The sequence below is a fragment of the Hyalella azteca genome, unplaced genomic scaffold (assembly GCF_000764305.2).
Source record: "Hyalella azteca isolate HAZT.00-mixed unplaced genomic scaffold, Hazt_2.0.2 contig8429, whole genome shotgun sequence".
Lineage (NCBI taxonomy): Eukaryota > Metazoa > Arthropoda > Malacostraca > Amphipoda > Hyalellidae > Hyalella > Hyalella azteca.
The window spans coordinates 44,915-70,999 of record NW_025938523.1 but is presented as its reverse complement, the minus strand read 5'-3'; the positions used below and the strand labels follow the sequence as shown (position 1 = coordinate 70,999).

The 26,085-nt window shown below is 38.4% G+C and overlaps 1 protein-coding gene across 1 annotated transcript; it reads left to right on the top strand.

The window, feature by feature from the left end:
* The first annotated feature begins 1,801 nt into the window (after positions 1 to 1,801).
* Positions 1,802 to 12,855, top strand: LOC108675834 (histone H3.3A). The gene is made up of 3 exons (XM_018163869.2): positions 1,802 to 1,884; positions 11,232 to 11,527; positions 12,358 to 12,855. The coding sequence occupies exons 2-3, from the start codon at positions 11,246 to 11,248 to the stop codon at positions 12,484 to 12,486; spliced, it is 411 nt and encodes a 136-aa protein (XP_018019358.1). The 5' UTR covers positions 1,802 to 1,884; positions 11,232 to 11,245; the 3' UTR covers positions 12,487 to 12,855.
* Positions 12,856 to 26,085: the final 13,230 nt, after the last annotated feature.

Below are 26,085 nucleotides of genomic sequence, written 5' to 3'. Positions count from 1 at the left end.
TGAGGAAATTTGTGTATTCTAGATTAATTCATATATACACTGGATGTGCTTTATAAGTGTGCATGCATGCTGTGTGTAATTACTGTCCCTAATGTAGTAACACAAGCACATACTCTCAGAAAAATTTATGATTAATTTTGTCCCATTAAGTAGTCTTTGCGGCCACATATGAGGGATTAAAGACAAAAAAACTTTGGCAGTGACATTCAGGTTATGGAAATATCTTTCGACGATTTTCATCGCGTTAAATTGCATTTTAAATAACTCACGATTGTAATCCTGCATCACTGAATCTATGCATTAAAACATTTGATAATTATTGTTGGCATGACTCCCTGTCTATGGCAAAGGGATTCTAATGTTTTTCTGATTTTTGCGTCGCCACTTCAATTATTTTTAACTTCGGACTTATATCAAGGCCATCTTCTATTCAAAGGAGAAGTAAACCTATCACTTTAACAAAAATTTTATCAGAGTGTCTGGAGTGTTAGCAACCTTCTCCTTTGCTTCTTGTGACAGAAGTGACAGTAATGTTGACTGGATTACACCATGATTAACATGCTCTGTCCCAGAGATTGCTGGTCAACATTCTGTCCCAGAGCTTGCTCTGTGACGATTAAGAAGCAGCGTCAAATATTATAAATTGTTACAGAATAAGCCACCTTTCCTCAAGTTTTCATGTCTTCACTGCTGTGTTGCAAGAAGTAAGGTTAAGGCAGCCACGGCCTACTGTGTCTGGAAGTGCCACCGTCTGGAGCCGCGGAAGGAAAAAAGGCGTGGCGGTGTAAACTCGCTCCTGCGTGTGGCACCAGGAACTTTTGATGGTTGCTTCTAGTGCAGCGGGTTGAAGCCCGCCAGGTTGGTCGTTCTTGTACATAAGCTTCTATATGATTTTGTGGTTAATGCAGACTCTTATCGCTGCTCTTTCTGCACGAGGGGTTTTAGGTCTGGTTTAACCACCATCGATGAAACGACTTTGGTCTGAAGTTCCAATGATACGTCATAAGGGTTTGCGCTAGACTGCTTCCAGCGCGAATACAAGGCACTGTTGGTGCCGGTCCTTTACACATGATGCGTTTTCTTAGGGCCAGTCAGACCATGCCCCTATATTAGTGGAGTATCCCTTCAGATTTCGATGGGTGAAGGTACCTGTCCTTGAGGCCTCCGCTGCAATGGACCGCACATTATTCCCTTCAGTGGAGGTTGTCCCGATGGTAACACCAACCCAGTTCGAAATTCTCGCAGTCATTGCGGCCGTTCGCCGCAGAGACGTTCGCAAACGCGCAAATCTAGGCCGTTGTTGCCGACTTTACCTTATTTTTAGACGGAAAGTATAAATAGCGACGAGCAACATATAGCGTTCATTTCAATGGGTAGATATTCATTATAACACTTGCGTATATTTTAATCATTTATTCATTCTCACTCTGTATACATACAGTATACTGGTACTGGTAATATGATTTGTGAAAAGCGCATCCTGGAATTTCAGGGTCTAAGATAATAATTCGTTGTATTAAATACGTGACCAATCATGTGGGTTCACCGGCATCTAATGTAAATTATCCATATTTGTTTGTCAATACTCAAATTTCAAAGCATTTAAAAATGAAAATAATTGCAAATCCATCAAGATATGATGATATTTGCAAATACATTCACAACCAATAGGCAGAGAATGCTTACGGAAAATGAACGAATCACAGAGCTTTTTGTTCAAACCAATGAACGCCCGTAACGTCATCAAAATCAACCAATGAAAACGTCAAGATTCAAGACGTCACTCTAAGCGTTTCTCTCCCATTCTCTTCATTCTGTTATCATCGTCTGCTGTTACTAGTGAATTCAAAGCGACCAAAATCGTTGTACCATATTGTAGCAAAGGTGAGAAATATTGTGCTAGGTAAATGGTAGGTAATCGATAATAATATTCTATATGATATTCCTGGCTATTATATGCATTCAATTTCGTGATTATAATCGAAAAAAACGAATACTATTGTATAGAGTGCTTGCGTCACGGTTCTAACACGTTTCCCGCGCAGCTTGTGAAGTTGTGAACAACAAGCGTTTCCTCATTTTAAAACTTCATAAGCCTGACCTAGTCGATATTGACTATTGAGATACGATAATATATAGGTATATATTAATAATGGAAATGTCATTTGTATCCTTTTAGACAAGATTTGAGTACATTATAACGATTAGCCTAAGACTTGGTGAAGTAAGTAGCCTAGCTACCTAGCCTACTAAGAATTTGCTCCGCCAGTAGAAATTGAGTCCTAAAGCTAAAGGCAAGTTAGGTAAGTGGTTGTGGTTAACCCATTAATGACGAGAATTATTTTCTGAATTTTTTTTCGGTTCCTTGTGAGAATATTATCATTTGTGATGGTAATAAGCAAAAAGTATGTTCATATATTTATTTTTCGTTGTATGTGAAAAATTATAGCTTGGTTCCATATGGAACCGCTCGGCATTTAACAATCGTATAGTGTTCAACGTACCTACTTCCAAATATTTCAACTTTCGGGATATATGTTCCTAACAGCTCTAAAGATAATGGTTCACTAATAAATAACGTAAAAACTTAGATCTAAGATCTAAATAAATAATTTCTAAGTACAAACAAGTTTTTGAAATACAATGCGTAACTATATCACATAGTAATCTACTGGGAAAATGAGATGACCGGAATGCTTACACTACTGCCGAGCGGTTCCATTTGGAACCAGACAGAATATTTCATGATCTAAAAGACTTTAGAAACATTATATCACGTGATGCCATATACATGATTAAAAGTACTCTCTTTATCGATAAAATTCTGCATCTAACTTATAAATAATATATTTTTAGAACGAACTACTTACCTTTCTCTGCAATGATGTCAAGCCCTTCTGTCAGACACCCGATACTTACAATCTTTTAGTGTTAACTGAGCAGGGAGTAGTCGGAGCAGCAGAACCAAACGTTGCCAGAACATGGACAAGATGTGTATCAAACCTACGCATCCACTAGTATATTGATTTGACCATACAATTTTATTATGAATCCATTTTTTCCTGCTGGTTCCAAATGGAACCGCTCGGCATTAATGGGTTAAGTGATGAATTTTTTAGTCGAAATGTCGAGCATTGTTTAATACGATTATTATGTAACTATTAGGGCTGGATGTTATTGACTTAGGCTACAACGCATAGGCCTAGGTACGTTCTGTACATTATACATATGATACTTTCCTTGAGTTATGGCAGTATACAGAAATCCAGCATTAGCCTATCATTATGGATATATGGTCATTGGTCAACATAGGGCCTATGCTACTGCCGCTACTCAAAAACTCCACATTCTTCCTAATCCTACTCTTAGTGGAATTCTAGGATGACTGGATGTATGGTGGCAAAGCAGAGAGTCTTTCATACTCTCCCTCAAGTTCATTTTTGAGTCCTATAAGTAGACCAGCAAAGTATCATGGATACCAGCATTATCATACATAATTTGTCTACATTTTGAGTAGGTAAATGAGAAAATTAAAAATGAACTGATTCTAAAAAATCCCTAGTTTGTCACTATGACTGGATGAGAGGTCCTTGTGTCTCAGGGCTAGAGAGTAGAGTTTTGAGAAGTCCTATTTTTTTTCTGAAATGTTGTGGCTCTGATATCGTTTAGGGAGCTAATTTCAGTAGGTACCACACTCAGGATGATGTATGTTTTCGGTGAATTTTCCCGCGCATTTTCACTTTTTTTAAGCTATTGCTGTGCACAGTTTGTGCAATGTAATGAAAATTGATTATCTTTGCGCACATGTTTGCGCAATCCCGGCCATGTTTATTTTAGAAGAAATTTTCTCCAAAGTCATATGGCAACACTGAACACCGTCTGTTTACATTTTGTATGTATAACAGCCGCAGTTTAAGATTACCGTACGTTCCATATCCGACAAGGCGGACAACCGGAAGAGTCAGAAGTAACCCGGACATGTCTCTCATTTTATTATTGTCAGTTCGACTCGCGTAGTAAATATACTCGCGTATATTGTCGACTAAAATAGAACTATTTTAGCTTCCTAAAGTACAGCGCACAGCGCATTTTTTACCAACGTAGTACGGCGCACCGCGCAGGTTGTTAAAATGACAAAATAAATTCCCGCGCACCTGGCACATCTTCCTGACCATGGAGTAGGTAGGGTAAACGCGGTAGCTATATTCCGACACTTTGAGGACGTAGCAAAAAATGAATGGTTATAAAAAATACACCGTACGCGCAACTAGAGTTCTGTTTGCTTTACGTCACTCTCAAAACACCGCACTATGTGCCAGTAACAATGAAACATCACAAAATGTTGCCATATTTATTTCAAAGCCTTTAGAATGCAAACCTACCAAATTCATATATTCTGACCAAATTCATATATTCTGACACTGTGTGTGACTAAATTCCTAAATGCGGCATTTTGTGAGACTAATTCCGGCCGCGCTTTAAACTCTACTAATTCATAATGCCGACACCAGGATGGAATTCTAATTTTGAAGGTTCATATATTACTTCGATCCACCAAGACCACTTTTTCTACCCAACATCATTATTTGAAGCAAAAAATGAACTTATTAAAGGCTTGAAACATGTACGCTAACTTGCTCAGTTTCTATAAAGTACCTACCTAATCACTTGGAAGTTGTATGCCTGTACCTTTCACTCAACAATTAAAATTAGACTTATTAAAAGTATTAGTTAGTTAAAATATTGTCCCTTAAGTTGACTGCAATGAACTAAACTTCATTGAGTAATTATAACTATGCTGCAAAGCAGTTTTCCATCATGCACACTAAACACGCAATTCAGAGTTCAGACAAGCGGAACTACATATCACGTGCACGGGCTAACGTGCAACTGAATTAAATACCTAGCTTCTTTCCCACATCCCGCTCCCGGTGCATAATCTAGCGGGATGATCAATGCGGACGGTAACCAAGTCCAACTAATCATTCGTATACTTAATGCAAGAGAATGAATAATTGTCGTTTCTGATCAAACGAAAACTTTTTCTGTTTCTGATCAAATGAACGAAAACTTCTGATGAAACAAACAAAAACAAACTTTTTGACGATAATTCTGAAATTGTAACGTCTATTGAATTCTAATACTGTTAGTAATACAGATAGTTAATTTTAGAATCGTATTTCCAAAAATCACGTATTGCATTCATAATGATGAATGATGATCTTGCTCGTATAGCTAAAAATTTTAAATTGAACAATTTTGTCATTTCAAAGACTCCATTGATTACAGAGATTTAGTTTTTGGAAGTGTATTCAAGAGAAGATTCTGAAATAGTAGGAACATTTCCATTATCATTCTGAAATAGAAGCGTCATTTCTGTTCTTATATATAAACAGGATTAATAAAATACCTATCAAGTCCATCCAATGTCATTCAATTTGTGTCTTGTGATGTATGAATGACAGTTTTACTTTCATTCCTAAGATGCTCGTTTTTACTGGTTGAAGCTGTAGAATTAAATTAAATTAAAAAATTAATCAAAATTAAATTTTACTAAATCAAATTTCATTATTTAATACACTAGATGGTACATGCTGTATAATTAAATTCTATTAAAAGAATGTTGAATTAAAAATCTGAGTATATTTTTTAAACTAAAAATTAATTATTATTAAATTAAATTGTATTATTAATGCACTATATGGTACGTGCTCTATGTTTTATATAATGAAATAGTTTCCAATTTTAAACAATGAACATTTTATGAAAGACACAAAATGTTCGAAAATGCGCGATGGCAGACGAAATCATTCAGAATTTGACAAAATGTTCAAAGATGCGCGATGGCAGATGAAATCATTCAGAATTTGAAGTGAATTTATTAAGATAAATTCAACATAATAAGGCAAAAAATGCGCGATGGCAGACAAAATCATTCAGAATTTGAAGTGAATTTATTAAGATAAATTCAACATAATAAGGCAAAAAATAAAAAAATTCAAATCTGGAACGTATAAATGGGTTTTTATAATTTAAAAATACTCAATCATGTAAATCTCAGAATGGAATGTGAATCAAATCTATTTATTGTGAAAATAAACTAGACACAACCAAAACATGAGCGTGTGTGACACCGTCTTGTAATACGTAAACACGGAAAGCACAATGTGAACATATGCAGTGAAATAGTAGCAGTGTATCTCATAATTTTGTGCGATATCAAAAACTTTGTTGGTGTTGTCCAATCGTGCAAATTTTTTATGAATGTGGATGTGTTTTCTTTTATTTTAGAACGTATTCATTGCAAAAAATGTGCCCACTAGCCTACAGATAAATGACTAGTTAACTTGATTAGGCATTTTCAACATGGGAAAGGATTTCAAACCACGCACGATTTCGGAAGCGCGGCAGTTTCTAATGAGCTCTGTTTATCAATTTTCATTGCAGTGGAAGGTGGTGTACTGCAGTGGTAGGGTTGATTTTTTTTGATACGTTTTCTTATATTGACATGAGAATATATTACCTATACAGAATTCCACACTGGCCGACACTCTTGTGTTTGAATTCCGATTGCTGTGTGAGCTGTATTGGCTTTTAATTAAGAGCTATTAAGCTTTTAATTAAAAAAATTGTAATTTTTGCACACATCTTGGAATGAGCTGTGTGTGTATAATTCCAAGCTGTGTTGGAATTAGTTTTTGTGTCTAAAACCATCTTGTAACTTAATCATCTAATAATTTTTTTACCACTTGAAATCAGCAAATCCAAGTATACTTAAAGGATTCCTAATATATTCACAGACATATTTAAAAGTCTCAAACCATAATATTTTTTCTACACAAAGTTTATCGCTAGTTGGTAGAGCAAGGTCACCCATCAACTTTAGACACATTTTTTGATGTTCTCACTGAGTGACGCGCACTGTCTCTCTTTGGATCTCATTTTCCCGCCAGATGGCCCAAACCTAGTGTTTTGGCAATAGTACGGTGCACAAAAGTATGACCTCACTATTTCAACCATCAACAAATGCATGGAACTAAGAAAAAGCATAATATAATTCAATTTGGGGGCAGATGCCCCCCTTGAACAAAGACTTGACTTACAATAAGGTAACTTAACTGAACTACAATGCAATGAGCCATAGTAACAATGGCATTTAAAATGGAATTCTTTACTCGCTATTCACTCTGATAAATTATATGCCCCTTTCACAAATAGGGAGGGTTATAAGCGTAGCAGAACCTTTTGTGCGAGTGGAGATAGCAAGTGTAAGAGTGGCTCATTTGTGAGTGGAGATGGCAAGCACAAGAGAACCTCTTTTGTGAGTGATAATGACAATGGTATAAAAACTTGCGTGTGAGTTGAAGATTGCAAGGAGACAATTGGGCATAGAGGATGACCAGAGTGGCCTTTCTGGCCCATGGTTGGTTTTCCCATACCATACAAGAGAATGCTTTTTTTGCTGACTCAGTGGTTTGTTTGCCACATTTTGCATAGATCCCTTCCTGTCACTACTCAGTGTGGTACCACACTCAAACTAGCTTCCCTGACTTACCATAATACCATATTAATAACTAATATTTTCATCAAGATATGTAACCCATGCATTGCATATAGTAATACCAGCTCCAATTGCAAGATGTACATTGCAGCTCGAGGTAATTCAACTTCAAGCAGCAATGCAGCAGTAATGTCTATCTAACTCTTGCATCACTTTGATCCAATATACCTATTTCTGGTCTGTCATGGATGAAATAATCTATCATTGAACATAAAAATTAATAGTATGATATTTACAATAATTTTGCTAGGAGCAAATAAATAATTTATTATACTTCCAAGTAGATTAATTTCTTTTCAGGAATAGATGCTTCAAACATTTGCCATATTTTAATTTAAAGTAAAATTTGAGTATCTATTTGAAAAGTGTAAATGTATTTTAGACTATTGGAAATATTTAAATTATAACGTATTTAGATTGGTTGATGTGGAATTTTATCTATGATTTTAGAAGATTGTTCAGATACAACCAAACATTTGCATTTCTCATGGTTGATGCAAGAAAAAAATGTGAGATATATTAAACTGCTGAGAATACTGAGAAACCAAGAAATTTACAATTAGCTTGATGAATTAATCCTTGGTTCCAATGCAGAAACATTTGAAAACTGAAATCAAGTTTTGATGACTCTGATGCACAACAGTGCTGCATTGTTCCATGTCAGGCTTGAGCCTTAGAGCAAAACCCAATTTCCCAACACATTCCTATTTAATAAAAAAAGCACCTTTGAACAAACAAATTATTTACTTGTAAAGGAATGTCTTATTGTTGATTATGCACCCTCTCATATTCGGTGAGCCAGGGCTCTGTGGCAAGTATTAACAGATTGCGTTGACATCATTTGTTTCTTGAGCGATATGATGGTCGACAAGCATGAATGTTGCTCCTGGTACAGTAGCTGCTGTTCTTTTGTGCATCTGTCATTCCTCTGACAAATTTTCCTGGCTCCATGCTTTGAAATCCATGCAAATTGAATTTTTGATTGTGTTGCAGAATTAGATTTTAACTCATTATTTATTTTGTGCATCCTGCAGAATTAGTGGCAGTTTTGTGCAGCCTATGCCATCTGTAGAGTTCATTAACAGGTGCACAAATCTGTCTGGAGATGCGTTATTTCCACTTGGGGTGTATTGTTTATTCTGTGCATTTGATCCTGCAGAATTAGTGGCAGTTTTTTGCAGCCTATGCCATCTGTAGAGTTCATTAACAGGTGCACAAATCTGTCTGAAGATGCATTATTTCCATATTTGGGGCGTCAGACAACAGGTTGTGTCACACTTGAAAGCTGATGGCACTAAAGTGCAGAACACATGGCAACAATGGAATGATCGAGTGCGGCGGAGAATGGGTGATTCCAAAATTTTAGAAGCTGATGCTGTAATAGAATATTATCACTATGTATCACTGGTGTTAAGAGAACAACACCCTTTCATATAATATTGATTCTAGAAACTTGAACCATAGCATTTGAGACATCTACCATGCATTATACCTGTTGTTTGCTTTAACATGTTCAACAATCTTATCTCCTGTCATTTCTAGTGAAACCTGACAATTGCTGCAGGTTCCACAGTTTCAACACTTGTATCTCAACAAATATTTAATCTTTAAAGTGCCGAGTGATGAAATAAGGAAATCAAGCACTTATTAAATGTAAATCACCACTTCACACTCTGCAATAGCATTTAGCAATTGTTAATATATGAATACTGATCATGAGTTGGGAAATTCTTATCCAAGGTCATGTAGTCACAAGAGTTGAGAGATATGGTAATAAGATGCATCATCTACATTGATATGGGATTGCAAACAGATATTGTGGCGGTTTATGAAATCGCAGCTTGCAACAATATGTTTCTGATACTTTTAATTGAACTCTAATTCTATTTATATTGAATAAAAGAAGGGCACTTTATAACAGTGATGGAAAGCAATTTTCCTGGCATTATTTGTGTTACATAAACACTGCCAAAAAATCACGGTGGGAATATTTTATCTTGTTTCAGTTGCCAGGTTATGATTGTTTTCACAACTTGAACAAAGAATGAACCGAGTTGTTTAGCTTCGTGGGTTCAAACATTTATGGGGGCTCAGCAAGTAAAGTTGTCTGTAGAACACCTTTTTTTCCTTACTACAACTACACAGCTTCTTCAATGTTGCTGCAAAGTTGTGGTTCAGCTTTTATGCCCAAATATATATATATAGTTACTTTTGAAGAGGCTGGCAGCCAGTAAACTTCAAGAGGAATTTACTGGCTGCCAGCCCCTTCCTTCTCACTATTGCATTTCATTTTTACTATTGCCTTTTTTTTATCTTTTTTTAATTCAAAATTACTGGCCATAAATTTGAAAACGTGTGCATTGTGGAATTCTAGAGTGGGTTTTAAGTGACCAAAAACACTTGGCATGTTGGTAGGCCATTGCATAACCAATCAGTCTGGTGAGGATGAAATTGCAATCCCATCAACCAAATACAGTTTAAAGAGGATAACATCTCAACCAATCACAGCTGGAAAGAGACATGTATCTGCCCAAAAACAAAAGTAACTTTGTGCGCTATCGTAGAATTCCAGTCTGAACTCAGTCAAACAACAGAACCATGGTGGTCTTTATCCTGACTGTAAAGCATGGGACAATAATAGTTGAAAATGCCTAATTCATTACATCTGAGATGTCTAAGTATGATTTAGGTGAGTACTGAGTAGTGGTTACAAAGTATGCTTCTCCATAGGTAATGGTTTAAGATTACTATGGCACGGGATCAACACGGACATTCTTGTAACAATTAGTGCAAGATGATTTGTATGATTCAATCCAAATTGGTGGTGGTTTGTGATCAGATAAGGAAGCTAATTGAAGGTCAAAATGGCTTGTTTGAGAGCCTGAAAAGATGACGATATCTCAATCCAAAATGTCCTACTTCACAGTCTGGACCATTATTGGCCTATGATTTTCCCAGGTACATAAATGTTGAAATATCTTACCATTCACTCCAATGATTGGAATTGAAATTGAAGATTGTGAAGGCATCTAGTCAGACCCTTGTGTCAGCCAGCCCCTATTCTTTAGTTACACATTCCTCAACTAAGTATGCACACTCATAGGAGAGTAGAATATTATCAGTTAAAAACAAATATTTGCATCTTCAGTGAAAAAAATATTAATAAGGTGCTTTCCTCGGATCAAGTAGCCACAAGTCAGTAATATTACAATTAGCTGGATTTACCCTTAGTGCTCTGCTAGATGGACATGGTTACTTCAATAGTTGTGGATCATGAGAAGATCAACTCGAGCTGAAAAAATTCTAATTCCTAACAGTTGATCCAGAGAGAAGGGTTATAAAGGAATATATATAGAGTAATATGTTCATCTTTCTAGCACAAGTTCAATGTTATTTTTGAAATGCCGATCAAGAATTCTTTTCAGTTTATTCTGGAGAATCTTTCTTCCCCAAATTCAATGCTTAATTATACTGTTCAATTGATTTTTTCTGATAGATTATTTAAAAAATACTTGAGTAACTTCAGCAAAAGGGATAATACTTTATTGCATATTCAACTTGCTCTAATCGTTTAGGCAATTAAATACAATGATAAATGTAAGTAGTAAAATTTAATTTATGAGTTATTTTACATGTTATTAAAATTGTAAAATGTATTTTTATTTTTCAGACTGAACTTCGAAAATGGCTCGTACAAAGCAGACTGCCCGCAAGTCCACCGGTGGTAAGGCCCCCAGGAAGCAGCTGGCCACTAAGGCAGCTCGCAAGTCAGCGCCCTCCACCGGAGGTGTGAAGAAGCCCCACAGGTACAGGCCTGGTACTGTTGCCCTCAGGGAGATCCGTCGCTACCAGAAGTCTACTGAGCTGCTCATCCGCAAGCTGCCCTTCCAGCGCCTCGTGCGTGAAATTGCACAGGACTTCAAGACTGACCTGCGCTTCCAGAGCGCTGCCATTGGTGCTCTCCAGGTTTGTTATGGCCATGATGTTAAAACTCCAATATATATTAGTAAACTTCAACACATTCTAGTGGTTAGTATCAGCAAATTTATTGATATTTCAAGTTCATTTTCATCTTGAATATATTTTTTTGATTATTGAAATTAATGAATTGGTGAATGCATGTTTGAGCAGACCGTGATCTCCTGTACGAGATTTTATGTGCAGTACGAGTATACATTCAACTGTCGTTTTGTTTGCATTTGTCTCATTCTGGCATAATAATTTGAAAGTATAAGGAGGATCTAGGTTATTCTATTGTAGAGGTTAGTTATTTACTTCATTTTGTGTATGTTACATAGATGGTGTTAGGTTGTTACTATTAATGGAAAAAATCAATAAAGGAATGCAAGAGAAGTGGAAGACGAAGAAAATTTTCGTTTGACACTTGAGTACTCGTCTTAACCTGTGAAGTAAATGTTGGCGCATTTTCACTCCAGAAAACGAGTTCATTCTTTAAAAACTAAATATCTTAAAAAAACGCTTGGAGCTAAGTTGATACGTTTCAATTAACTATTACTATTGTAATCTATCACCAGCTGCAGCGGTACCAAAGGTCACACGCCATCACTTTTTATAAATTTATTATAGCGTAACGCTGACATTCATTCTCTTGACTAATTATGGTCTGAATAGATTTTCTTCTGTCAGCAACTTGTTGACAAAAAATTGTTTGGAATTCGATTTAGGATCCTTGATATGAAGTAAATAACATGCAGCACGAATATGATGCGTCTAATGCATTTCTCATATGTTCATGATGCTTTGAGATGACGCAAATGACGTTTTTGCACGTGCAGGAAGCATCAGAGGCCTACTTGGTTGGTCTGTTCGAAGACACCAACTTGTGCGCCATCCACGCCAAGCGCGTCACCATCATGCCTAAGGACATCCAACTGGCACGACGCATCCGTGGCGAGAGAGCTTAAGCTGCTCAGCGCCACGTCTTAGTTTTAAGTCATCTACTGCCAGCTGAAATGTAGCATCGTACGGTACTTACGGACTTTCTTTTTTTATCATTGTGCGCCTCCATGTTTGTGTTGGCTTAATTTTACTGGATGAGAAAGTACTTCAGTACGCTTTCTCACTTTATTTATTCAACTTCGCACCCTTCAGTTTCATACCATTCCAGAATAGTACCTCGTCGACGTTATTTCTCTTCAGAGCATTGCAGATCTCACGCGGAATTCGTGTCATTCATCATTTCAACTTGTCGCGTAGCGTAAGGTAGTATTATAACTATACATTAAGGCTCTCCCTTCCTTTGTATTGGCTTCTAGTACAAAATTATCACCCTCTTCGGCCTTCAATTTACCCTTTCGAGGCGTGATTGTATAATGTATTTTTGGAGAGGTCAGAGTACTTTTCAGAACGTAGGATGACTTTTTTCGTCCTACTTTTTTAGCATATGAAACTTCTGCAGGCATCCATATCTTGAATCGACTTGTTCTAATTTGAGGTTTGATCGTCAGGTTTTTTTTTGGGGGGGGGAGTGCATGCATGTGAAACGACGAAGATTGCGCGATCGATTCATCCCTATGGCATTAGAATAAAATGCTATATTTGAAGGAAGAAATAAAGACTAGAAATCGCACGAAATTGAATTTTATGCCTAATCTATCGTCTACAAATTTGACATGGATTCTTGCACAGAACACATGTTAACTGCAATCGGTACCCATCCGGCGTTCAATCAAATTTAACGTCTTAAGACTATGTACACGAGTTAGTTACGTTCAAGGAGCTTCTTTCGGTGTTCCAGTTAAAGCTAACAATCGTTCTTCAATTTCAAAGGTGTCCGCCCCGGCCAGTCGGCATTTCTCCAAGGAAGCTTTCAGCATTTGTATTTCATAATTTCGTAGTTGTGCTTCGACGGATTGGCTTCCCAACCTTCCATCAATATCATTTTCCTCGCGCAAAATGAAGAAATATGCCATGAAAACCGCCATTGAAGCGAGGACTATGTAAGGCTGAAACCAAGGCCGGTCCGTAGGAAGTGCTGCTGCATAAGATTGCTCAGGCCTGAATTTGAAAGCCGGGCTTTTGGAAAACTGGACAGGCTTCGATAAATCTTCTTTCAGCAGATCGGCAGGCTTTGTGGATTTCTTTCTACTTTGGGACTGGGCCTCCATAGCTTCATGTAACCATGTTGGAGAGATGCATGCCAAGGACCTGAAACACACAATAGAGAACAATTAGTTTTCCCATCATCTATTTAAAATAATTTCCTAAATGCTATATTGTCCGACGTGCGTGGAGCTCAATACTATCGTGGATACTGTTGTAACCATTTTTTTTTATTACAAGAAAAAACACCATCAAAATTTATTGACAACTTGTATATTGAATGAAGCATCTATTTCCCATTCATTTCCAATTGTATCATTATTGTCCATTTATTTAGTAGTTAATATAAAAAAGCGTTCTTACTGAGCGTATCCACAATACCTACCCCAGCAAAATGGTGATAAATAATTGAAAAAAAAAGATGCAGCACAAGAATGTGCACTTAAGCTAGACATAAGTGGGAGAAAAAAGTTGTAAGAAATGAATAAAAATTTTTAATGCATTATTTTTGTAGGAAATTTTTGTCTCCTGCATGCAATATTGCGAGGAATCTCACAGTAGAATGAAAATAATCGAATCTATTTCAGCATAGAAGGTTCACCTGGCCTACGTAGAGATGATTTCAAAAAGGAATTCTTAACTAGCAGTTGGTTAGAAATTGTTTAATGAGCCTAATAGCCAGCATACATCGGGCAGATTCTAAATGGTACTTAGCATGAACAGAATCTACATAATGATAATTATGCAATAACTTTTAATTCAAAATTAGATTTCACAATGAGGCATTCCATAAGCAGATCACAGTAGCTAATCCTACACTCACCTGCAGAAAAGAGTTTTATGAAGATATGATTTGACTAGGAGCATTTTCAATTAAAGTATTTGATATCTTCAAATACACCTAGCACATGAATCTGCAAAAAGAAAGTTGTTAAAAATGCTTAAAACATGTATTTAGAAAACAATTTTGATACTCAAAGTTAACAAGCATTGCATGTCTCTAGATTAGTCAATTTCAGTGATTGAAATATGTATGAAACCTCTATTTGTTCTAGGCCAAGAACAACATGGCAATGATGGCATATGATGATCTATCCTAATATCTAAGTATTAGGTGTCCAAATATTTCTGCCTAAGTGTCCAAATATTTGCTTTGCTATGTAATAATAGCATATGATAAGTGTTTCTGACCAAAAGTTTTAACCTTTCTATAAATTTGCTATAGTAGATGATTAATTATTTCAGTACACCCAAGTCTTTGGTATGAAAATATTTATACATGCTAAAGAATGAATGGGCTAGGAGTGACCATGTTGCCTCATCTGCATTAGAAAATTCAGCAGAAATTTGAAAATGTTTGAGTGTGTGGATAGGAACCTACAAAAAATCTATTATAGGTACCTATCTCACAAAAATACATTATTTATTAGCATCTTATGGCTTCCAAGGGGCCAAGAATAACATAATAGTTTCTGCTCAATATCTTAGTTTGCAATAGATCTCACAGCTAGGGGAATCACTTTTTGAGTCAAATGTAGCTTGGAAAAAGAATCATTGATTTTCCACAATTGGGTATTGGTTCATTGTTCATAATAAAAACAAAATTAAACAACATGAATAAATTCACCTCAGAGTCTTACAAGAAGTTTAGATATTGAAATTATACAAAAATTCTTATAACCTTCTTCATTTTAGCACAATATAAAAATGTTATGGTATATCTCATTAATAGGAACAAAATTGGAGAAAATCTACATTTTTGTCTACAGTTTAATTTTAATAGTATAAAGTTTTAAGAAACCCCCTGCTCTTTTGAAAACAATTCTTGACTTATGATTGGTAGGTAGGTAAATATTTTGATGGAAAGTTAGAGCATGGTGGTGGTAGAATTAAGAATTCTAGAAATAGTGGTCCTTATATTTAGGACCAAGGAGCATAATGGCAAACAACTGAAACAAGAAACATATTTGTTGACCCTTAAGTTTAACCCTTTTGAGGTTCTCAGACTCAGAGGCCCAGCCCCCTAGTAATTTCTCCCATATGCATATGATGTGGACAAAATTTTGAACTAGATGAGCTAATTTGAACTAAACAGCATCTAAAAATCCCTTATTTCACATTTGTCACTAGGTATCATGACCATGCAAATGATGTAATCAAGATTCAAGGAGTCAAGGACTCAAGACCAGTGACCAATCTCTACGGAGTCTACTCTCTAGCTAGGTAGTTTATCACTTATTAGTAACAAAATATCAGAGTTAAAATGGAAAATTAAGTTAAGGCTTTCTGATCCAATATTTCATATGTGATGTCATGTGATGTGCACTTGTTAGTTGTTCATATATTATAATTTTGCCTCTTGAATTTGACCCTGTAAGCTGTAACATCCTCTGATCCTCATTCAGCCTATAAGAAAGATCTTAAGCTTGGTTTCTACTATACAAAGTACAAACACATGTTCTAAACTAACTAGCAACTATGACATGGCAACAGGCTACATCAGGCCCATTCTTCAGCACCAACATCACTATGATATGATATGATTATGATGCAGTGATGCACCAGATGTGGTAGTTTTACTGGCAAACTAACCAACTAACATACAGTAATCTTTATTGTTTTTTTCAAACTCAGTCTCTCAGAGACACTGAGACAGGGTGGAAAGTTGGCAACTGACAAGCAGCCTACTGTAAACTGTAGCAGTAGCCGGCATAAACGTGAAATATTTCTACATTTTTGAGCTGCAAGTTTGCAACTACTGTCAAGTGTCAATGAATTAAAAGTTACCATTCAGCATTCAGTAGATACAGCACTTACTTCGCTGCTCGGCAAGAAAAACTATAATACTACTCAGAAGCTCAGAACTAGGTATGATTTGTTTGAAGAAGGCCGCATAATAAAATTAATGAAGGGTTGGAAGTTGGAACGTTGGGTTAGGCTAGCTGTTAGGCTGTTACTGTTAGTGCTGTTACCACATATTTAGTTTTAGTACGATTTATGTTTACGGAGCTATTCTGATTTTGCTAGAAAGTAAGTTTTTTTTTTTATAAAATAGATTATTTCTATTGAAGGCTTCGAACAGGGGCAGAAAAGTGCTGTGGCGACGTTATTCTTATTGGCATTGACGGCGGTCACCCTTACGGCTTGCGTTAGTTAATATATAGTTTACGTTACCGTTACGTAACAAACATCAAACATGTACAGTGGATGCCTGGATCATGGATGGGATTGGTATTTGGTGTCAACTAGCATATAAGGTTGACCCATGACCCAGTTTCTTATCATTTACTTTTTAGCGACTTGGTAGTAAATAACTATTTATGGACATTAACTTTTTTAGTCCACATAATTGACATTTCGATTGATTTGATGCCGGGCTGAAGGTAACTGTTATTTCAACGGAGCAAACGCGGTGTTGCGGACCTGCGGATGCGTAATTAACTGAAGTTCGGACCATCATGATTCCTGCCTTCCGGAACGTAGCCTTCAACACTTCAAGCCGTCCGTATCTAGGCCGTGGGTCGAACCAGCCCTCGGTCGAACGGCCACTTGTCGAAGGACGATAAATTTTGTAACAGAACTATGCTATCTGAAATCTAACCTCAGTTGCGGTGAACGAAAAATTACGTAATTTAACGATGCCCGGAAGTCAGATTCGATCCGCGGCCTGGTGGTGCACGGCAGGTGGTGGTCAAGGCCGGAGGAGGACAAAGCAGGGTGGCCTAGTGGTAACAGTTCAGAGTACCAAGATTGGCGCAGATAGGCGCGGGTTCGATCCCAGCTCTGTGCGTCAGTTTCTGGTCAGAATCGGCAAGGAGGCCGGGCGGTTAAGCACAGCAGAATTGTAGTAGTGAGCTGCGAGTTCGAGACCGCAAAATGCTGTGAATGTTCTGCGATGTTGAGAATCGGCGACAGGCCTACGGCCTACTAAACGCTGAAACCGCTATATTATTATTATCAAAGCCGAGTGGTGCACGGCTGATTGGTGTAGGTCCGGAGAGATTCAAGGCGTTCGATTCAGGGCTTAATGGTTCACAAAATTGGTGGTGCACGGCTGCGCTCCCATATCTATCTACTCATAATTATCCCTTTAACGACCAGGTGTACCATACGGTCGCCTCTCAAACATGCTCTGTAATATTATTGCATGATAAGGAATTGGCGCTAGCTGTTTTGAACGTGTTCGGTAAGCGTCCCTGCTTCGTTTCGGTGGTGCAACTCTACTCTTTGCCGCCAACGGGGCGTATGCCGGAGGCCAGCTTTGCCATACGTCACACTTAGTGCATATTTCTTTCCATAGGTAAGAGCGCTAGAGTGCATAACGACCTATGAAGTCAAGTACTCAAAGCCATAGCGCCGGATGTCCACAGCCACAAATTAAGCTTGCCAAAGGTAAACATGGTCAAACTGCATCTGACCAGCATAGCATAGCATAGCGATCTCGGCATCAGATGTTAGGCTTCAACAGTCTGTTGCCGATTCTGTTGTGCCTAGTACTCGTTACTGACTGCTGATCCTTTGATCAGCTCTAATAAAGGAGGGAAGCTCGTCTACACTGTAGACAAGGTCCCGCATAACACTGTCCAGTCTGTTCTTAAACGCATCGACGCTGGGAGCCTCCACCACCTGTGCTGGCAGTCTGTTCCACCTCTCCACCACACGCTGGGTTAAAAACCTTTGACGAAGGCTCGTACTGCAACGCTGCTTCTCCAGTTTGTAATGGTGACCTCTGGTGTTTGTATTCTTTTCCAGTTTTAGACTTTTAGTATACTGTTGTCCAGCTTATAAACATTGTGTGTGTACTTGTAACACTCGATCATATCACCTCTCATTCTTCTGTACGTCATACTCGGTATTTTCATCCGCTCACGTCTTCTTTCATACTCAATATTTTTTGACCCTGGTATTACTTTGGTTGCTCTACGTAACACACTCTCAATGAGCTTTTTGTCTCTTTCGCAAGAACGGCGACCACGCTACATTTCCAAATTCTAAGTGCGGATGAACAATTGCTATAAAAAGCATCTTCATAGGCTGAGTGTCCAGGTACACAAATGATCTCCTGATGAGACCTAACAGTCTGTTGGCCTTGTTCACCTGAATTTCGACGTGCTGAGAAAACTTCAAACTTGTGTCGACATTCACACCCAAGTCCTTTTCATGTTCCGTCGCTTTTAATTCAATGCGCTCCGTACTCCCGTGCTTTCGCATATTATACTTATAGTGTCTATTTTGCCTTCCAAATGTAGCACTTTGCATTTGTCAGCATTGAAATTAAGCTGCCAAGTGTCTGCTCAGTCAACCAGATTATCTAAATCACTCTGAAGCCTTTGTTGCTTGGCGTCCGTTTCCACGCTGTTATTCCTTCTTGGTGTCGTCCGCGTACATGGAGCACAAACATTCTACGGCATCTGGCAAATTGTTAATGAACACTACAAAAAGTATAGGCCCCATGACACTTCCTTGAGGCACTCCGCTTGTTACAGCCGTCCAGTCTGACAGACTGCCATTAACGCAGACTCGTTGACGTCTATTGCTCAAAAATGCCCTGATCCATCCTAACGCCTGACCATCCACACCAAGTGCTTTTAGCTTGACGAGTAATCTCTCGAGAGGGGATGAGTCAAAAGCCTTCGAAAAATCTAAGTATACTGCATCGACGGGATCCTGATCCATCCTAACGCCTGACCATCCACACCAAGTGCTTTTAGCTTGACGAGTAATCTCTCGAGAGGGGATGAGTCAAAAGCCTTCGAAAAATCTAAGTATACTGCATCGATGGGAGCACCCCTGTCTAATATCTCAGTCCAGTCCTCAAGGGTGGTGAGGAAGTTGGTAGTACACGATCATCCTGCCACAAAGCCATGCTGGCAACCAGTCAATAAACTGTTGTCACTCAAATGCTGGAGAACCTTATTCCTAACCATTCCCTCCATAACCTTGCAGATTATACTAGTGAGACTGACTGGCCTATAAATACCAGGATTTGCTTTATCTCTTTTCTTAAACAAGGGTGTGTCCTGAGCGTCCCTCCAATCATCTGGAATAACTCCCTCTTGTAGCGACTTTTCAAAAGTCATAGATAACGGAGCCGAAAGTTCTTGTACCAAACCTGCTCTGGCCTAACCTCTACGAGCCGCAACCTTTCTCCACCCAAAACAAACCTGAGCGGACCTAACCTAACCTCATTGGCTGCAAGAAGTTAGAAAGGCGGTCCAAGTGTGCTGGTAGAGCCAGTCATTGGATGCAAGGAGGTTGTGAGCCAGGACAGTGTGAATAGGTTAGGCCAGAAGAGGTTAGGCCGGAGTAGGTACAGCCGGATGGGGAACTGCCTGTTAATGAGCGAGCATGCTTAAGCAGTGGCTGAAGACCTACGGCGCTATTATCTTTCGGCAGTGTGTCGCTTGTCTGGATTGCGGAGTTCAAGCGTAGTCTGTGGCTTCTAGTTATGAGGCAGGCTGAGTAAAGTTAATGCATGGTGAACCTAGGCGTTGACTCCAGGGCTTATTTAAGAGTAAAATTTGTGGCCTACGGCTGCGCCCTTCCAACCCCCCCCCCCCCCCCGCCAACTACGAAGTATAGCGCTGTCTTGTTGGGAATCCGTGGTGCCATTTACTTTTTCAACTTTCCCAATCTTTATTGGACTATGGTGGGAAAATCAGAAAAGTTACAGCATTGAAAAAATTCTACATTGTTTGTAGTACAATAGTGAAGGCACATGCAAAATAAGAACATAAAATAAAAATTACATGCATTTATCAAATTGTGTTTCTAAAGGCGACCGTTCAGTAAAGTTGGACTTGCAACTGCATTGATTGAAACGCGATCGTTGAGTCATATTGGTCCTACGACCATGCAAGTAGGGAATTAAGATTAAATCAATTGTGTTTTCATTACTATTCTATAATTTAGTGCCATTCTACAATATTTTTCTCACTACTAGTCAGAAACACTTATCCAGATTACCTATTTTATGTCTCCAGACACTGGCCAAATGGTCGAATTATTGATGTGTACTTATAATATTTTTTGCCTTTCAGAATCCTCTAAGGGTTTTAGCATATAAACTTTTTCTTCTCCAAGAAAACGTCCCAGTCTATGTGAATAGCATCTTGCTACTTCATTCTCTTGTGAATCTAAGGAAGACTATGGATCAAGAGGACAAATTGGATACGATATTGGTTTCAATACGCCTAAAACCAGTTCTGATAGCAAATTTGAAGAAGAAAATGAATCAATCATGATTGAAATTAACGGAATGGATGGTGGGAACATGGCCTCTCAACCTGGATTCTGACTTCTAAACCTGGACTCTGCATAGCCTCTAAACCTGGACCGCGGCCTCTCAACCTGGACCCTGGCCTCTCAATCTCCACCCTGGCCTCTCAACCTGGACTCTGGCCTCTCAGTTTGGACCCTGGTCTTCAACCTGGACCCTGACCTCTCAACATGGACCTTGGCCTCTTAATCCCGACCCTGGCTGGCCTCTCAGTCTGGGCCCTGGCCTCCCAACCTGGACCGCGGCATCTCAACCTGGACCTTGGCCGCTCAATCTCGACCCTGGCCTCGCATTCTCGACCATAGTCTCTCAAGCTGAACTTTGGTCTCTCAGTCTCCACCCTAGCTTCTCAAAATGTACCCCGGCCTTTCAGACTGGAGCCTGACCTCTAAACCTGGACTCGGGCCTCTCATCCTTTAACCCTGACCTCTCAACCTAGACCCTGGCCTCTCCGCCAGGACATTGGCCCCTCACAACCTTGGCCCTGGCGTCTTAGGCCCAACATCCGTGATATTTTCCCAACATCAAGGATGTTGGAAAAACATGAAATTTATTTGAAAAATATAATCTTGAATAGGGCTAAAATACTGGAGTTTCTTGCAAGTTTCTCAGATTTCTTATTGTTGTTAGCAAAACTAGTGTATAAAATGATAATTAAATATGCTAGCTATATAATATCATCCATATTTTGCGCTCAAAAGACTAAATGGATCGTATGGTCGCGTTTAATGTTGGGGTCTCGTAAAACCTAGTGGACCGAAATGTCGTCTTAAAATTTTTTCAATATACGTACAATTTCAATTTGCCATGCTCATCGATATACTACTTAGAGACCGTAATTGCATAGTAATTATAAGAATTTTTTTTTCGTGCTTTAAAAAATGTGGTCGTTAAAGGGATAACGTTCACAATTTTACATCAATATTCCTCAATGTTTGAATCCCAAATTTCTTAACCCTTTCAGAGTGAGTGCAATTACCAAACGATGAAACTACGTCCATTAGTATAATGAGCCCTGCACACATACCCCTTATAATTTTGCACACATACTCCTTTTAACACATACTCCTCTTTTTACTGGGGCTACTACCTGATTTAGGGAGCTCATTACGAACTTCTTAAGGGGACCGGGCTGCCCCCGGAGAAACTTCTACAGTTATTATCCGATCATCATGAAACTTCACATACATACTTAAAATGTAAAAAGAAAAACATTTTGCTCGTATGAATTTTTCGAAAAAATTGATAGAAAACGTGAAATTCATAGAAAACGGCTAAAAAGGGTTAAAAACTGCCCTTCTTTGGGAAGCTGTCACGAAATCATTTTTCGACGTAGAGGGATGATTCTGGCACAGTTGGATGCGTCAAAAAGTAAGCTTTAAGATGAGCCCAAAAAGTGGAAAACGCCAAAATTGAAAATTTTAGCCAGGTCGGTCCCCTTAAATAGTCTAAAGCTCTAAACTATCCGATGACGCCATAGATTATTGGTCAGCTATGGCATTAAACTTTCCCCACATATATGAAGACGGACTCTAAGTCATTAAAATTTGAGGAAATCATTAATAACTTCCCTATCATCAACTGGGATTATCCTTAAATAGAAATATATACCAAAGTTTTTGAATAATTTCACGCTACTACTAAGATAATTTAGTAAAATGGTTTCAGTCGTGTGTAATTAGGCAAAGCAAATTAACAACAGAACTTACAACCTCCACATAACTTACGGCAGGCTTCTACAAAACTCACTGCCACCACAGAACTTACGGCCCCCACAGAACTTACGGCCCCCACAGAACTTATAGAACTTACGGCCTCCACAGAACTTTCGGCCTCCACAGAACTTGCGGCCTCCACAGAACTTACGGCCACCGCAGAACTTTCGGCCTCCACAGAACTTACGGCCACCACAGAACTTTCGGCCTCCACAGAACTTTCGGCCTCCACAGAACTTACGGCCTCCAAAGAACTTACGGTCTCCTCAGAACTTACGGCCTCCATAGAACTGTCGACCTCCACAGAACTTTCAGCCTCCAAAGAACTTGCGGCCTCCACAGAACTTACGGCCACCACAGAACTTACGGCCTCCACATAACTTTCGTTCTCTACAGAACTTTCGGCCTCCACAGAACTTTCGGCCTCTACAGAACTTTCAGCCTCTAACAGGACTTTCGGCCTCCACAAAACACACGGCCTCCATAGAACTATCGGCCTTTTCAGAATTTTCGGTCTACAAAGAACTTTCGTCCTCCCCAGAAGTTTCGGTCTCCCAGAACTTTCGGCCTCCGCAGAACTTTGGCCTCCACAGAACTGTGAAGTAATTAAGCAACATCACAAAAATACAATGACGAAATTATTGCTCCTTGAATAAACAAAAATTGCCGGAGTAGAAATGTATGTCTGTCGTTTTAAATATACAAGTACAGGGAGTTTCGAGTACAGCTTTCTATTCATTAAGCATTACGATTAATTGCTCGAGTTCCAGTTTTGTGTCGGCGTTGGTGAGCTTCAGAGAGCAGTTCATCGTTTTATTTCCAGTCGAGGCTGAGCCTTCTCACGTTTGGCTGCCGGCGCTGGCAGACGTGCTGGAGGTGGCTCAGTACGTGTCTAGCGGCAGTCGTGGGGTTAGTGTTTCAACTTCATAAGGCTTCGTTTCCCTCTAAGGGGCAGTCTTGGAGTTACTGCGCTTCAATTTTGAAAACGTGCATATTAACTTCACTGACTTTTTTGGAGATTGTCAAAAACAAAACCATTTATGTGCATTCAAAGTGAACCATATATCAGTGAAATTTAAAATTTCTAACCAATATTGCGATTTATACGAGTAACAAGGCAGTTTAGCTCAAAGTTATTTACATCTGACTTATCCTTGAGCCAATAAATTAAGAATTGTTTTCAGCGTTCATTCTCGTGCTGCGTGGCAGCAATACACAGTGAATGCATATGAAGCATTTCGGTATGTGGTCATTGTTCATCACAATGATTTGGTGTCGACGCGAGGCTCGACGAGCTGTGATCAGACCACACGGAGAACTGTCCCTCTGAAATACCGTATACGTCTATAAGTTTCTTCCCACTGGGACCTGACGTTAATCAAATAGATTAATTGAACTATAAACGTGGAATTTACGTCTATTATACGTCATTTCAACGTTATTTGTGCTGAGGGTCTGTCCTCAGCGGACAACAGACACTATGGCCAGACGGGAGATCAACATCCGTATTCCCCTGCCTGTGTGTCCTCCTCCGCTGTGTGGCGGAGAAGACAGCGGTGAGTTTATCTACATCGCTGTTGTCCAATTAACTGTATTTTCGCTTACGTGAACTAATTTTTCAAAATGCTCGTGCACTCAGATTGCGCATTTTTTCATGGTCACGGGCAGTGATTAGATAAATTGTGAGTTACTCTACAATACCAGTCATTATATTCGAGCAACAGTCAAGTGGTTGGTTAAATATTTGTAGCTACGTAATTTTTATGTACTCCAAAATTATTTTTGAAAATTCATTTACTGTTGCATGATTAATCACTATATATGTTTTATTTCAATCAAAATTTGAGAAGCTTGTTCGTGATTTGTGTTCAGAATAATTGTTCTGTAGTTAGACATTTCAACGTAAATTGTATGTCAATTTTCCGATGAAGAAAGGATGTTGTGTAAATTGCGCTACATCGCATATGAAATTAGACGTTTCGGCGATGTAAATACCAAATCGCACCGCTACGTTGTTACTCTTTCAATTTCAGTGCATGGAAGATATTTCATATTTCAGTCCGGTTAATCCCCACGGACAGCAAGCATGCACACAACACAAAGGCCCTCACGCGCCAGAAGCCATACAGAGACTATATGTGTGATCTGAAGCCAAGGCACGCGAGCTCCGCATTTACAACAATGTAGTTTTTGCAATCCTTGTTTCATCCTACGGAGGTGTGATTATGGTTATGGTTAATTTAATTATGGTTATCAAATTTAATGAGTGAATATGATTGAATTCACAACTGAATTGAATTATACATTGGAATCAATTGTTTAAATACGCCTGCAATATACTCGATGAATCGAAAAGCAATTAGACTTGACAGCAGATTAGTGGAACTAATTTGGCCGGAGTCTTCAAAACAGTCATGAGGAGCTGATAATTGTTCAGTAAGGGTAAATCAGGAACTTTGGCTATTTAGCTAAGCTCCTTAGACTTAAAATCGAACTGTAACTACTGACTTAACACATTTTTTTTGATCGCATTGCATCTCATAGACATAGAGAGCTAACAGAAATTCACATCCTCGACCCGTTATCGAATGGAACGGTAAAAGGGAACTTCTATTCCGTATCCACGCTTCATCGGTATTATTTAGCCGTAAAATTTTCTGCAAACAGAAATAATTGAATAAATGTTTATGTAGTTCCGTGTATTGATTCTAATCCCAAACTGCTGTATTTATGAGTTAGAATTGGAATTAGGTGCGTGCTGACCTCCGGTCACGATCTTTAAATCTGTCATTCACGCTGCATAGCTCCTTTACTAACGTCAAAAAATTTAAAGTTCAAGTTACACTCGGAAGGTAACAAAAAGTCCATTTAAAACGTATTCACAAGTCACAACAATCATAAATCGAACTAAACCTAATGTACCATTGAGTAACCCAGAACCCACAACAAAATCTGAACATACTAACTACTCTGGCGATTCTATTGCATTTAATGGTTAATTAAAATGATGGCGACTTTAGTTGAAAAGTGCTATTACTTAATAAAGAAAGATCAAATTAAATCCACATGCAGGTTAGTATTTAAATTAATGCTTTCAGACCTTGGACGCGTCTAACGCAATTCGATATAACATGAATGACATTATATCCTGAACTGTGAATCATGATCGTTGGTGACCTTTTAACAATTATTTTCAATTAGTAATGCGTTGCAGAATTCTCTTGTTTGTAGACTGGAAGTCTACTAACTTTGTTTAAATTGAATGTTATTATTCGTAAATTTGGCTGTGAGCGTTAAGTGTCATTTTATAACATCATATTTCAAATTTAGGTCCCGAAAGTCAAAATATTTCAAAGTCGCTTATTACTTTTGATTAGTGCTTAAATGATTTTCGCGACGTATATATAAAGAATTTTCGCCGTTCTAGTTAGGTTCGACTAATAAACGGGTTTATTTTATTATTCAAA

Excerpts from the sequence above, each read along its gene's own strand:
- LOC108675834 (XM_018163869.2), top strand. The coding sequence starts at position 11,246 with ATGGCTCGTACAAAGCAGACTGCCCGCAAGTCCACCGGTGGTAAGGCC. Across the intron at positions 11,528-12,357 it reads CTGCCATTGGTGCTCTCCAG|GAAGCATCAGAGGCCTACTT; the intron begins GTTTGTTATGGC and ends TTGCACGTGCAG.